General features: G+C 40.5%; 1 protein-coding gene across 1 annotated transcript in view; it reads right to left on the reverse strand.

The window, feature by feature from the left end:
* The window catches only part of LOC126260763 (uncharacterized), a 31,971-nt gene extending 17,542 nt beyond the window's left edge, over positions 1 to 14,429 (reverse strand). Inside the window, exon 1 of the mRNA XM_049958102.1 lies at positions 14,417 to 14,429. Within this exon, the coding sequence (XP_049814059.1) occupies positions 14,417 to 14,429 (13 nt within the window). The remainder of the gene's footprint in view (positions 1 to 14,416) is intronic.
* Positions 14,430 to 16,814: the final 2,385 nt, after the last annotated feature.

A 16,814-nucleotide genomic window follows, 5' to 3' on the forward strand; every position in this document is an offset into this window, starting at 1 on the left:
TGAAGGTGGTTCGATGAACCCTCTGCCAGGCATTTAAATGTGATTTGCAGAGTATCCATGTAGGTGCAAATGTCGATGTAGTTTCCGGAAGTGGAAACGGCGTTGGGAGCGGTGTATCAATCGCGCAGCAGAGTATTTCGAAGGAGGCCATGCAAAATAAGTAAAAGGTAAGCGCAGAAAAATTTTGCGGACAAAGCTCCGGAATTTTTTGAACAGACCTGATATTTCTCCTCCTAAGAGCTTTTCCTGTCGATTCTGAGCGGCGGTGTGTCCAAAATGTTTTCCTCGACAACCCACGAGAAATCCGCGAGATTTTTTTTTGCGCTGAGTGATCTCCATCGCAGAAGCGTTAAAAGAAGCGGTGAAATGTGGGAAAGCGGGAGTGTGACGTCATCGTGTGACACGCCCGCGGTGACGCTGGGCAGAACTGTGGGGATATTTGGTGCCAACGTGACATCACTAACCAGCTTAGACGTCACATGAGCTTCTGACCTTTTGCCTCTTTTTTTTTTTTTTGCATGTGTCGACACCTTGCTGTTCCAAGCGTCACCGTACGCTAGGTTGACGTCACAAGGCGCCACGTCTTGGCACCATTACGGACGCAAGCTTGAGCCAAATGTCAAACTTAAGCGTCGCAATGGGTAGAAATTAAAGCAGCTCGAAAAAAGTGATCTTTTATGAAGCATTGTGTGTGTTAACGTGAATTGTTGTATCATCTACACTCTTTGATCTAATGTATACTACTAATCCCAGATTCCTTTCCTTTTTAAGAAAGTTAGAAAGGAAAATGGGGTTAGTGGAGAGCCGCTGATGAAAAAGTATATCTCACTCTCTTATTGTCGTCCTGTGCCAGATAAAATTGCTAATGCGTTCCGTGAAGTCAACGTTACAGCAGGTGTCCTGACAAATAATGAAGTGGACAAAATACTGTGACACAGCTTGGAGCGAGCCATTAATAAGTTTAGCAGAGCAGACGTCTAGAAGATCAGTTGTGGCTCGTGCACGGAACAGTACATTGGACAGACTGGGAGGGGTTTTCAGGTCATGTAGCGTGAGCACGGATGTGCTAGTAATGGCAGAGCGTTAGGGGGACCATATAAGAGAATTCAAGCATTGCTTAAATAGCATTAGTGATGACTTGTCTCTCGTGCACTTTGGTGTTAAAGGCACGATCCTAGATATTATGAAGGAGATTGAAATTCAAGTGAACTATCAGGAGGATGTGAATCTTTTGATACATCGGCAGATACCGAGCTGTTGTAAATGGTTTTTCGATTTCTTCCGCGATGTAATAGTGGATAAAAAATAACAAAATGGCTTTTTTAAATACAGTTTGACCTTCAGCTGCATTGTGATATACTGCCTTGTATCAAGGCCGCATTTAAATATTGTGAAATTCAGTTGTCTAACTAGGATATCTTCTTCAGGAACAAGCGCTGGCTGCCAATTTCTTCTGAACAAAAAGGCATAACATTCACACTGTTCGAAGTTCAAGTCCTTCTCTTCGATCTACTACAGGTTACTAATGCTATTAAATGGAATTCAAGTTTCAAACAGTTTCGTGGAGAATTTGTACTTGTTGTCTGTCTGTAGCCTGAATTGCAACCTCATGTCACGAATTCAGTATCAACTGAATTCTCGTCCAGTCTTCTTCCGATGGCGATGTTGGTACAGAGACGCTTCTCTTCAGATTATTGAACTCTTGGTCGAGTTATGGGTTAGGAATAGTTTATTTTACAATGAAATGAATACCCCTAGCTACATACAGGCGTTGATATAAGTCAACGGGGACAGTTAAAAATGTGTGCCCCTAACGGGACTCGAACGCGGGATCTCCTGCTTATATGGCAGACGCTCTATCCATCTGAGCCACCGAGGACACAGATGATAGCGCGACTGCAGAGACGTATCTCTGGCGCGCCTTCCGTGAGACCCACATTCGCCTGTATGCAGCTAGGGGAATTCATTTCATTGTAATTTCATTCTAACGAGCTGTATGGTCACTGACGGTATCTGTTCTTTCGGACATATATATACTTTTTTTATTGGGAGAATTTCGTGCAACTCTAATGCTATCGTGCAGTCTTGTTGAGTAAGGTGTGCTTCTCCTTTCCAGGATTCGTCTACTTTTTAAGGTAGGAGCACCCTCAATTAATAACGTCAGTATCGACTCCGCTACGGTGTGACCATCTTTGTGACACTCGCATCAGAGAAGCTTCCCACTTTGTGGAGAGCCTAATTCGGCTTTACTCGATTCGTACAGAAAGCAGTTGCCTGGAGTTGAATGTATTGAAGTTCACTTGGTTTTTTTGCAGTCTTGTCCTAGTTGCTACAGATTCCAGTTCTGTGTCAAGTACCCAGTCAACAAAGCTTCCTCATTTCTCCGATAACAGCTGAACTTTCTTTCGTCTGTTAATTGTTACTACAGGTCCAAACCCTCTACTCAGTCTTTCGTGGATCCGTCTGGTGTCGAATCTGAAAACTTCAGACAGAGAGCAGAAATTTTAAATTCCGCATTTGAAAATATGCCTACGGTACCATTGTTCGGCCAACAAAAAAAAAGCGTTACAAATGAGAGCTGACGCTATTGGCACTTCTTATATTTAATAACAATTAAGGCTACTTAATGCCAGTATGGCAGGAAACTCCGATGGAAGTTCAAGGACATTTTACACTGAATACAGATAGGGAGTAGCTGATTTCCGAGCTCATTTTACTGAGAACCTCTTGCGTAACCAATAGCCCTTTGTGACTGGTTCTGTTTACGTAAAAGATAAAAGACCTCATACACAGAATCACAGGACGACATCGCTGACGTCTGTCTGTTGCAGGATCCACCCGAATGTTCTAAGCTCAGACGTTATGGCGTTCCTGGAGGGAAATCAGCTTCTCTCAGTGAACCAGTATAGATTCACGAAAGACGTCTCGTGTGAAACATAGCATGTTTTATTCATACATGACGTCTTCGAAGCTGTAGATGCAGGTGAACACGTACTTTCCGTCTTCCTAGATTTCCGAGAGGCGTTCGTTAGTCACTGCATAGCATTATCGACTATTAAACAATGTACGATCAAACTATCGTCACGAATATGTGATTGGTTCGACGAATACTTGTCGTCATATGGGACGGCATACGTATGATCTACGCAAGCATGTGATTCGCTCCAGTAATGTTTGCTTAATAGCACCAATTACTTTATAGTGGTTAGCGAATGTTCCACAAAAACGAAAGTGACAGAGTGTGCCCCAAGAATGCGTCGTAGGACCTCTAGATTTGTCAATGTACATCAACGATTTATTAGATACGATTAGCAGTGCTATAACGCTGTTCACTGTCTATTGCTATGTGTAGGATCAGAAGAAATTGCGGAAAGACTTGGACAAAATTTGCACTTGGTGTAATGAACAGGAGCTGCATTTCAATGAGCATAACTGTAAAATTGACTGCAGCATAGATGAAGGACACGATAGTACCTGAAGACAAGGTTAGTGGTGCACAGCTTAAGGGGCTCCGGAAAGGCTCAAAATCATGAAAAGTTCAATTTTTACTTTTTTGCGTTTTCTGAATCTGCAGACTATTACCTTTTAATAGATATATAATTTATTCAATTCCGAAGACTACAACTATTTTTAAATTTTTTTTGAAATGTGTTCTACATGGGCGTGACCCACTGTGGCGCTGTTAACTGCTGTCAAATGGTGTTATTATTAACGTCCGTGTTCATCAGGTACATTTTAGTGATGTGAGATAAAGTATGTGTTGTGGCTAACCTGTGATGGTTCAATATATATCGCTGGTGTGATTGTCGATTGTTTCATGTTTATTTACTCTGTCGTTATCTCGAAAATATTTGTAATTAATTCTGTTTCTTGAGTCTCTGTTTTGTTGAAGTATAATAATGAGTAAAAGTAAAGTTATTAGAAATCCTCTGAAGGCTTTTGAGAAATGTTGGAAAGCCAAAGGTATGTGTTACTACTGTAAACAATAAAGACGATGAAAATCCCCATGATAGCTTGTGTCCCAAAGAAGAAGACAGTTTGTGTAAATATAACAAAGGATTGCTAACTGGTGAAGTGTACACTCATAAGCATAGTCTGCCTCATGCAATAATGGAGGTGATAAAACCTATTTTCAGAGACTTAGCAGCACCTGAACTGTTGAAAAAGTGTATTCACGGAAAAACTCAAAACCCCAATGAAAGTGTAAATAGTGTTATATGGTCGAGAATCCCCAAGACTGTATTTGTTGGAATAGAAACACTTCACTTTGGTGTGTATGATGCTGTTGCGACTTTGAATGATGGCAACATTGTAAGGTGCAAGGTATTTAGAAATATGGGAATGAAGATAGGTTCTAACATGGTACGAGCGATGCTTGCTTTAGACAAGGAACGCCTTCGGGCTGCAGACAGGGCTGTAAAGAGTCTAGAAATACAAGCAAGAGTAAACAGGAGGAGGAACAAGAGGAAGCTGGAGGAGGAGTTTGCAGAGGATGAAGATAATCCATCCTGTGGACCTGGAATGCACTAAAAAGTTAATCCAATCTTTGTCGCTCGATTGCCAAAACTTTTATTTTCTCATACTAATTACATGTTTTCTAAGGATCTTCCAAACATATTTGTTTCAAACTTTCAGTAAATGTTACACGGTACCTTCTGCATAATTTAACACAGCCTTTTTCCAAAAAACTGTATATTTTTGAATATATAAATAAAAAATTGCAAAAAATGTTGTGAATTTTCATTACAATCGAAAAAAAATCATCTTTAATAACTGAACTAAAATTTTGTAAAATCCCTGTGTTAAGTTGTAGCCCATATTCCAATAAATAATCTGTAAAAAGTTCAACTTCCTACCTCAAATACTTTGTGAGGAAAGTTGTAATTTATAAGCGTTATTTTAACATTGCAAGTATAGGGCGTTCCGGAGCCCCTTAAGCATGTTGGTTCGTATAAGTATTGCTGCGCCACGGTTCTGCTGCACAAAACATACAGCTGTTCTGACGACTCAGCAAAACGATGTCGTGAGTATGACACAGCAGACCAACTGTGTAACTTGATGTCATGTTACAAGAACACACATTCGGTGCACAAGAACCGATATTCAACAAACTGACAATGTGGGAGTTGCCAGACAGGGCTTCTGAAAGAAGAACTTGTGAAACATTTACAGTGCTGTCAGCGCTGTAAAGTTGCCGATGTGAAGGAAGAAATGGAGCACGATTTCACAGTTGTTCAGTGGCCAGATCTGACAGCTCAGCTTAGATTCCAAAACCGCAACTACTATAGAAATGACAGCAGACCCGGCTGGTACAAATCGCACTCTCTCTCAGCCATCTCCAGCCACTAGCTGATGGGAGGTACACACCTCCACACATCGAGATGCACCAGACAACTACCATCGCTGGATTCTGTTGTCAGTAGCTGCAGGGCACCGCCTGAGCTGAATCCGAGTGCTATAGACTTGGCGCCTTTCTGCCGATAGGTCATCTGCTGGATGATGCGCATCAGCTGTTGGTCGCCTTCCTGGTGGACTGGGATTCGAGCCTGCTCCATCCAACTGCCCAGCCATCATCGCCTTGTGAGGGCAAACACTGCCCCTGTTCCTCACTCAGTGCCTGTCTTGGTACACTTGTCCTCTAGCACTGGCCTGTTTCTGCTGTCCATCACTCTTCGCTGTGGCCACCACACCCTGTCGGCGCCTCTGCTGCTGCGCTAACCACGGCACCTAGAGAGCGGCCACCACGGCTGGGGAGGGTGCAGCACACCACCTTCTGGCAGCTGACTCTGGCACTCTGCACTGGCCGACACTGTCTATCTATGTGACGGAGGCCACTGACCACCTCTTCAGCTCAGTTATTATGGAATAAAGCACTAATTCAATCAGCATTGTTTCCATGCAGGATCACCGTCTAACATCCATCAGCATTTCACTGCAACTCCAACTTGAGAGGTCACCTTCCACCATAGCAGCCGCCCACCCTGGCCACTATAGTATTTAGGCCTTGACTGCTTCGTAGACTTATGCACAGACAAGGGTCGAGTATTTCTGTGCTGGTCACAGCACCAGTCGGAGTGGAAGGAACAACACGTGTACCCATATGACTTTGCTGTGGTACACAGATGGGGACCACTGAAAGGTCAATGCCCCAATCCAATCACAGTCCAATAACAACACTGTTCACTCTTACTGTTCAAAACACACATGACTGAATCCTTATCAAATAGGTGTGACAACAGACATCGTTGAAAATAAGAGATGTGCAGCTAGCACCATAGCAGGTCAGTGTAGCCTATTCGACACTGTAACAGAAATGCTTCGTGAACTTCAGTGGGTTTGGGCACTGACGGTGTTGCGGAATGAGGAGAAGTGACAAGGTACTTTGGACCGATGCTACTCATCTCATGACAGGGTAGCCTAAAGTTCGTAACGAGAATTTAAATTTAAAAAAAGTGACCCTCTTAAACAATTCTTTCCTAAAGTAATAAATGGGAATATTTGGAATAAGATTTAGTTCTGTTGGGCAAATTCAGAGAATCTGCATGTCAAGAAGCTGTTGTGACCGTTATTCTCATGATCGCTATGAAGAACGTACGTTGGTGGCAACATAGGTGACAGAGATTAAGCCACGTACAGAGGCATACAGACAATCATTTGGCCCTTGCTCAGTATGTGTATGAAGTGAGCAAGAAAATCGATAATAGAGAGACGACATACCCTCTACCATATACCGTTCACTGGCTTTTGAAGTTCTTACTGACTTATTTAGTTCATAATGTTCTCGTAGAACATTTGAAGGACTCTTTTGTCGGAACGATTTGTAATGAGTCAGTTTACAGGAGATGTACAACTGATTAGTGTTAACATTAACAAACAGATGATTATTTTAGTCCTCCTGATGCAACTAAAATAAAAAACCAAGGTCCCCTTTCTTTAATTTTTTACTTTTTCTGGATACCAGCTTTTTAAGAAGAAGTTTGTCAATGGAATAGAAGGAGAAATGACTTTAAGTCATATTTAAAACTTGTTTTGTTACCTGTCAGACTTTTTATGCTGCTGGACAAATGATCAAGGATTTTTTGTTGGTGCATGTTGAACTGCTTTTTGAACCACTGACAGCCTTAATAATAATAATAACAATAATAATAAAGTTAAATTTTTCCTTTAGTGTTGTAGGTGGACATCACTGTTCTTCTCAAATTCTGATGGATTATTTATGACGAATTTCACTAGCGAACATACGTATTTTATGGTGCAGTTAAAATTCCTAGCTCTTTGAAGAGGTACCTACGTGACATATGTCACTGACCACCGCATATTATTGTTAGTCCTCGCTTTTTTGAAATAAATATCTTCTTTCTAAATGAGCAGTTGCCCCACAAAATTACGCTATGAGACATTATTGAGGAGAAATTTATAAAATATCTCAGGAAGATGATTCGTTTGCTTCCAAGATTAGTAATTATGTGGGGAGCAAAAGTAACTGAACTTCATTGTTTTAGAAGCTCTATGATATGCTTCTTCCAGTTCCAGTTTTCATCAGTACGTATGCCCAAAATCTGAAGCGTTCTACCCTGTTTACCACTCCTGTCCATGTGCTACGCCAGTTGTTGGTATGACTCGTTTCGTTGCACAACACTGAATACAATGTGTATTTCTGAGAAAATTTCTTTTACGATTTATTCTGTCGTTTTCTCTCTAATGGGATTTGTTATAATACTAGTATCGCCTGTAAAAAGTAAAGATAAATTGCTTGTTGAATGTTAAGTGGAGAGTCACCCACATATATAAACAATAAGACTGGATCAAAAATTGAACCCTGTGGGTCTCCCTCTGTGATTCCTTGCCAGTGGTTAACATTTCCCATCCTTCTGACATTGTTAGAATTATTCAACACAACATTCTGAACTCTGTTAAGTATGATTCAAGTCAGCTGTGCATAAAGCTATCAGTTCCATAAAACTTGATTTTTTTCAAAACAACAAAAAAATGCCAACTTGCGACATTGTTTTATTTAAGGCTTCAACTATTTGACGAGTGAATGTATAAATAGTATTCTCAGTCGAATAACCATTCTGAATTCCTAACTGCGACAGGCTAAGTAGATTTTTTCTACTTCAGTGAGGGACTATTCCTGGTACATTACTTTTTCGAATATATTGCAAATATTATGTGAGTAAATATAATGTCTACAAGGAAACTGGATGATTATGGTTTAAGTCTGTCTTATAATTTTTCTTATGAAGAGGTTTAATAAATTCCTATATTTACCTGTCTGGAAAAATTCCCTGTGCCAGTTATGCATTGCATATATCACTAAGAACATTACTTATGAAGTAGGAAAAACTTTTCAGAATCGTGTTTGAAATTTAATCAACATCACATGAGGTTTTGCTTTTTAGAATTTTTATAAGTCTTATTTTCATTGAAGGATGTTGGTGATGCATTTAATTGCTTATTTGCCAAGATCGCTATGTTAACACAGCTACTGGATTACTTGTTGCACTAAATGTTCAGTTGCGAAGTATAAGAAAATTATTGTATTCCCCTATAGCGTGGCTAGGCAATATGTTACAGTTAGCTGACATGATCTTTCAGTGCAGGAGGCTATCTATAATTTCGTATTGTAGTCTTGTTTTGAAAACTAACTTATTTGCCAATATCGCTATGTTTACACAATTACTGGATTACACTATCTAGTAAATATGTCAACATAACGATCTTGGTAAACAAAATAGTTTTTCAAAAGCAAACTACAATACGAAATTATAGCTCACCTCCTGTACAGAATAATCCCGTCAAGTAACCAGATTTTAAAGTTTCGTCGAATGATATTTATAATATATTGTCTTGCTTCTTCAACTGAATCATTTAAGGCTATTTATGCTCCTACATTTAGAAAGTGATTGTTAAAAGTACATGCAACTTGTTGCTCATCGGTCAGAACACTGTCAGTTTAACTGTTATGGTACCTTCTACAGTGACTAGCTGTTCCGTCTCCTGTTTAACAATACCACATATAGTTTTAATCGTATTATCTGCATTACTTGTTTCTATCAGGATGCTCACATTTATGGATATTTTAATGAATTTCCGCAAAATACTGCATAATTTTTTGTAGTATGGAAGTAATGTTGGGTCTTGACTTACTCTGACCTTTATATAAATTTTCCTTTTCCTCTCACATTACATTTTAATTCTTTTAGTTATGGAAAGATTTATAGTTTTTTAATGGATCTTCTGGATATTTTTCTAGGAAAGAAACTTTCAAATATTAACCCAAATTTACAATGGAATAAACTGAATCTGGCATTAACATCTCTTTCTACATGTACCTCATTCCATACCAGCTCTTTTAACTTACTCTTAGAACATTGTAAGCCTCGTTGCATTGTATGATTCTGCATCAGGGTAGTAAGTGGCATATTGTTTATTTCAATTAACTGTGCATCGTGGTCAGATAGTCCGTTAGCAATTGTGTACACATTAATTGTATCGGCCTGAGCACTGTCTATAAAAATGTTATCAGTGAGTGTCTTACTATCTTGCTGCACATGTGTTTGAAAAATGACTGCTGAAATTTGATTGAAACACTCAAATAATAATGCTAGCTCATTTTTCTTGTCTGTATCTTTTAAGAAATCTGCATTGAAATCTTCACAAAATACTGTTTCTTATTGTCTGACATTTAGCTCAATACAAAATTGTTGAGGCTTTCGTGGCCACTTGTTGACAAACTGCCTATTGGCTTCTGTCTCGGGTTCTTCGGCCGACGTTCATCTAATGATTTTTCTGACGTTTCGCCAGCACGAGTGGCTGGCATTGTCAAAGCTTCACCCTCCATTGCCAGTTCACCACCGGCAATGGAGGGTGAAGCTTTGACAATGCCAGCCACTCGTGCTGGCGAAACGTCAGAAAAATCATTAGATGAACGTCGGCCGAAGAACCCGAGACAGAAGCCAATAGGCAGTTTGTCATTTAGCTCAATGATCCCACTAGATATCTTCTAAATAGCCAAACGTTTTCTAATAGGTGTCTGGAGATTGTTATAATTATCAGAGAAGTATTTTGCAGTGACAACTCACACGCACTTGCCTCTAGGCCTTGATCAACACGAAACTATTTGTTTCAATATTTCTGAATTTGTGTCCAACTTTTACATTTGTTGCAACTCTTCCTTTTTACGTGTTATGAAACATCCCCTTGGAAAAATTTATGAATGGCTGTGCTGATAATCCTCTTACATTATTTGATTTTCAAACAGCTGAGCAGAATTGAACGTACTCGGACATTTCGCTCTTTACCTATTCTGATCAACACTAAACTGACACACAATATTTTTAGCGCAACGCAATCTGAATTTCAAAAATCCCTACAAAAGAATGGCGCTGACTAACAATAACCTATACCTTTCATGAATCACTTACCTCAGAAAAATCTTCATTACTCGAACTACTGCAATACAGCGAGCGCCACTACTGCCAGCTAAATAAAAGATTCTAACTACTGAAGGCACTAACTACTGATAGGCATAATCAGCAAATGAAAGATTTTGATAGAGAACAAACAAAGTATTTACCTTAATAATGTTCCAAAGTCATCATATATATATATATATATATATATATATATATATATATATATATATATATATATATATATATGTATCAGTTCATGACATCCATCTAACAAATTTTTTGTTTCTGATGGACACACGTCCAGACAATCCGCTCTCAAAACTCCGCAATTTCTCTCCCCACATCCACCACTGCTGGCGGCTCACCTCCAACTGCGCAACGCTACGCGCTGTTCACATCGAGCTGCCCAACACTACAGTAGCAAACAACAATGCAAACCAGCCACAGACTGCACACAGCACAGCCAGTGATTTTCATACAGAGCGCTAGGTGACGTTACCAACATAAAACCAGTCTACTTACAGTCTTAACTCTACACGAAAATGCTAATGGTCTATAACCATTTCGTATAACTTCTGCGTCCCTGTGTTTATGTGGTATTCGAAGAGGCACCGAACACATATGACTTCAAAATTTTCCACGACTTCTAGGCATACAAGAAGCTCATCTATCTTTTTTTCCAACCCTCTAATGTTCTGATGAAACTAATTAATTTTATTTTTCCGGGTACTGTTACTTACAATGTCCAGTCACATTAGTGGGAACACCCGTCAGAAGCCTAAAGCACGGACCGCTGGGAGATGTGCAGGGAGAGAGTCAGTGGGGTTCTGGAAGGCACCGACGGGGATGTGGAGCCATGCCTCCTCCAGTGTCGTGGCCAGCTGCGCTAGGTTTCTCGGTTGAGGATCCATGGGACAAACCGCCCGATCGAGGCGGCTCCACAAATTCTCTTTTCGGTTTAAATCTTCGTAGTCTGATAGCCAGGGGAGTACGGTAAACACGTCTCGGTGCTCCTTGAACCACGCACATAGACAGCGAGCTGTGTGACATGTTGCATAGTCGTGCTGGTAGAAGCCATCACATAGAGGCAAAACAAAGTGCATATGTGGGTGGTCCCCAAGGATAGACCCATACTTGTGCTGATTAATGAGACCAGCCAGGGAGTGCCACGAAAACATTGCACAGACCACAACTGTTGCAGTGTGTTTACTTTCTGGTGTTTCACGCCTTACACGCCAACGGCCATCTGTTCGATGGAGCACAAAACGGGATTCATCTGAAAAGGCCACCTGTCACTACTCAGTGGACGTCCAGTTGTGACAATGGTGAGCAAATTCCATCCTTCCCCTCCGATGAACAGCGCTCAGCATGGATGCACGAACCAGGCGCCTGCTGTGAGGGGCCCACACGAAGCAACGTTCGCTAAACACCAGTTGAGGAGACAATGTTGCTAGCCCCTTGGTTCATCTGGGCGGTCAGTTGCTCAACAGATGCACGTCTGTTCGTCCGTACTCACCTCTCCATATGCCATTCACACCTGCCATCTACGCCCCGTGGCGCACCACATGTGCCTCGGCGCCAGTTTCGGATAGCGCCGTTTTGCCGCGCACGGTACGCTTTACACTCGGCGACAAGCGAACAGTTTACAAACTTAGTCTGTTCGGAACTGCTTGAACCCTTGGCCTGAAAGCCAATGATCGTGCCTTTTTGGACTTCAGATGTATCGCGTAGTTTCCGACTTGCGACAACAGATGTACTGTTTTCAGAGTCCTCCCTACACGTTTTACATACCCTCCACTGCTAGTGATGCCACCGGCCTTCTGTGAGTGCTTACTGGACGCTGACATCGAACACAGGCGGTCACATTTAGTGTGACTGGACCCTGTGTATTGTGGTCCTGTTTTGCCATAAGTTCTGTCAGTATTACTTGCCTGTAACCTCACTCTCACCTAAAAAATGTGCCTCTCGGAGTCTTGCCTTCAATGCTTTTGGCCCTCCTTACACTTTCTGAAAGGTGCTCAGCTAATCTGTCCCTCTCCCTTCTTTTCTGTTGCAGGCCGTGATTAGTGTATCCCTATTTCCTATTCGCAGCAACAGGCGCTGCACAGTTTTGTCTCAGTCAAAAGCAATTCGCTCAGCGCTCTACTCCCTCGGCTAACAGCCGTGATAACCCAGGACCGGTCATGTCGCTGCAAGACGTCCACCATCGCAGCTACACGAGTGTGCAGCTCGTATTTCCTCCAGGTCACCTTTAATGCTGTATTCTAAGTTGCTAGCCAAGCTTTTTCCTGCTCCTTCTACTGTAAGTACCTTGTCTTCTCCATCAAAACCTCTGCACAAGGCTCCACTATTCTCTGTCACTATTATACAACACCTGGCTTTTACTGTAGCAATTAGCCTACACCTCTCCCATTTCTGCTTCCTATCAGCAAGACTCGTTTTATTTCTACGTGTCTTTTCTACCGACCTAACCTTTGAAGTCGTTCCTCAGAGTCTGCTGCACTCTACTAAGCTAAGAAACTGGTTGAAGCTCTTATCCTACTTCAAGTGACACACTGATTGCTAATCGGAATCTGAAATGGGGTTTCTGAAGTTTTCTCCTTTTGCCTATTATTTGCCACCTGCTCCCAGCTCCCCCTGTTTCTTTCCCTCCTCAAACTCTCTAGTTCAAAATATGTTATTTCTAACTACGTAATCTACATAGCCTCATCTGGCACTTTTTTAGCTTCCGTGCTGTATTCTCCCCAGTGAAACACCCACTCACGTTCCTGTCATGTTTTGCCAATACCAGTTAACCTACGACAACATCCACATTTATCACATATGACGCTATTCTTACAGAGAACTAAAAACCACTGCCACACACTTAAACTTAATAAAGTAATAATTACTAAAAACTTATCTTTCGGTGGTCGTGCAGCTAACTTTCAGGCGACAGGCAGACGTAGAATAACACGACAGGTGTTCTTTGAATGTAAGTAGTACAAGCACGAAGTGAATGAAAACTAGAAAACACGATATTTTTTAACAACAATCTTAAGCCGACGCTATCAGGAAATTATGTGAAGTGCTGTAATGAATGATTAGGTGGTGGGCAGATGTTAATACTGACTTGTAAACACACCACTGATATTTACTGAACCCAGATTTTAAATCCAGGAAGACACTAAACTGCAACTGCCGGCCACGAAAGCCAACTGCCAACTGTATGTATGAAGGATACAAGGGAAATACAAAGTCCACTTTTTAATATTTTGCAATAATTTAATATGAAATTTAAAAACGCAGCAGATCAAGGGTATTAGAGACACAGAAAACTTTTTTTCGACAGTTCTCAAGGTATTTTTCCTAGAGATCCTTCTTCTGAAATTAATGTTATGTGTTATAGGATCCTCTTTATTACCAATGAAAAGTCAAGTTACGCATGTTTATAGAGAAAAACAGTCGTAGTCCACCTGAGCTATAGAATTATTAAATTATACATAACTGCTTGCGTAGAAAACCGTAAACAACATTTGTGGAATATCATTTAATAATACCTATAAGAGACCGATGAAATACATACAATCTCTACATTAAATTACTCATTGTTGAATAAAGGTAGCTTGAACAAAACAATCATCGTCCACTTACTTTATAGAATGTGTTATATTATATGTAAGTGATTGCCTTGGAAAAATGGAAATAAGTTACACCTGAAATCCCACCAATGAAACTAATCAGTCTCTACGCCATTTTACTCATCCTTGAGTACGTTTAATCTTGAAAAATTGACCTGCGTGTTTTCAGAACAGATGTTTTTCGGGGATTGTTGATCATCGTACTTTGCTTTGGAGAATGGAATTAAACATGAATAAAAAAGGTTTTGGCTGCTTTTCTGTCTGTGCCTGGCACTTTGTGTCAATAATATAGGACTCCCAAGAGTCATTTTATGTGGTGCGACTGTTGATTGATCTAGAAGCAGCTCTCTCAACTGCCATTTCTCGTATGTGTCTTACCTTCATTGGACATTGCTCCCTGTATTCTTTACTGAGAAATGAAGACCACAATTCGAACTTGAACACTCGATGACATGGAAGGGACGGCATCTTTTGATGTGATCATTCCAATCGCAGGTTGTTTCAGTGTGGGCTTTTTGATTTATTAAACCCATATCTTCGTCACATCCCCTGTAACTGTACCCTATAATGGGAAAGGTCACTTTTATTCATTCAAATCTGTTGTATCTATTGACCGTATCTTGGATGAGGCGAATAATGACAGAATTTTTATTCTGACAAGGCCAAAATCACAAATAAATGTGCAAATGTCGAACTGGAGAGTCCAGATGATAAAAGCAAAAGACAAACCATATTGATTCAACTTCATCAGCTTCGTTTTCGACTATGGTCACATCGTAGGTATAAATGCATACTTCTCCTGAAGTGAGAATGTTCACATTAAACACTAAAAGCAAAACTATGGCTTACAGTGGACGTCGTTGGTGATAATATTAGACACTGGAAGATTTTTCACGAAATCTATGCGTATTGCCCCACCTTCATGACTTTGCATAGCTGTACTTTTGGCTCCACGTTTCCGCTGAACGAGGGCTTCAGTCTTCTTCTTATGTAATAGATTAACAGTTTCTTTGGGAGAAGAGACTGCTTTTTTGCTTTGAAATTATCGTACGGAGAGCAAGTATCTGACCTGTGGTACCCAACAAACAATATTAAATTTCAACTGAAATATGAAATTCATATTAAATAGGAGACTGTGGATATGTATTTGTGTACGTTTTATGCAATATTTTTATGTTTAATTTTTCAGGTAGATAAATTATAGATGTATCATGTATTCCCGTTCCCCTTGAAGTGAGTTGACGAAAACGAAGCATTTCGTAACGAGATTCTTCGAATTCTATCGCAGTGTTTATGGTGAGATGGACGACCTTGAATAGAAGTCATATGTTTCATTACCTTTTCAACAGCTTCAGCTGTCTCCTTCGCGGGTCTAGCGGAATGAGTACCAAGGCAGTCTATATGAGCATGAACATCAGTTGAAAAACATGTCTTGACTGTTAACATATTCTAGTTTGTTGTACCACACACACTCATAAAGGGTGTATAAAAATTTCAGTATCTTTTCCGTCCCTCTGTACACATACCTTGTAAGACTAAGAATAGTTTCTGAGGTTCCTATTTGTTTCTGATTTCCATGGTCTTCTTCATTTCACAGGGAAAACTGAAATTAGTGAACACAAGTGTAGACTCTGTATGTTACTATTTCCAAGTAAATTGAATTTACGGATTAATTCATAACGTTCACGTTCTGAAATTTTCGTGAAACACTGTTTTCTTCCTTTGCAATCTTCACCAGGAAAATGACTCATCGCTATTATGTGTTTACTCGCTTCACGAATTCTGCCATGTTTAAGTACTTACTTTTCTCTGCTCTGAAGAACAGCTGCAACATTTTCATCACTCGATTCTATGTCTAAATGTAAACTGCCTCTCCGTGCAGCAGTAAAATAGTCCTCACTGAACAGCAATGCAATTTGCTATCAGTAAAAGTATAACCACAACCAAAAGTGTGTAACAAATTTAAAAGTGCGAGCTGATCAACATTTAAAACAATAAGCTCTCCTGAACTAGTGAATATTTACTCTCATTTAAAATGTGTATGGACTCTGTTTTACCATTCTACAGACGACTTCAATAGTTTTTCCCCTGGACACATTTTTTGGTGCTGATTTCTGATGGTCTGCATATCGTTTTTTCCATGTATGAAGCTGATGTAACGTACTACTACTTGCATAGAATACAGTGGTGCCAGAATCTCAAATGTAACTAAAAGTGGGCTTTGATTGTGTTTCTTCTGTACCATTCATATGTACACTACAGGCCATTAAAATTGCTACACCAAGAAGAAATGCAGATGATAAACGGGTATTCACTGGACAAATATATATTTACTAGAACTGACATGTGATTACAATTGCACGCAATTTGGGTGCATAGATCCTGAGAAATCAGTACCCAGAACAACCACCTCTGGCCGTAATAACGGCCTCGATACGCCTGGGCATTGAGTCAAACAGAGCTTGGATGGCGTGTACAGGTACAGCTGCCCATGCAGCTTCAACAAGATACCACAGTTCATCGAGAGTAGTGAATGGCGTATTGTGACGAGCCAGTTGCTCGGACACGATTGGCCAGACGTTTTCAATTGGTGAGCGATCTGGAGAATGTGCTGGCCAGGGCAGCAGCTGAACATTTCCTGTATCCAGAAAGGCCCGTACAGGACCTGCAACACGCGGTCGTGCATTATCCTGCTGAAATGTAGGGTTTCGCAGGGATCGAATGAAGGGTAGAGCCACGGGTCGTAACACATCTGAAATGTAACGTCCACGGTTCA

Source organism: Schistocerca nitens, chromosome 5 (genome assembly GCF_023898315.1).
Source record: "Schistocerca nitens isolate TAMUIC-IGC-003100 chromosome 5, iqSchNite1.1, whole genome shotgun sequence".
Lineage (NCBI taxonomy): Eukaryota > Metazoa > Arthropoda > Insecta > Orthoptera > Acrididae > Schistocerca > Schistocerca nitens.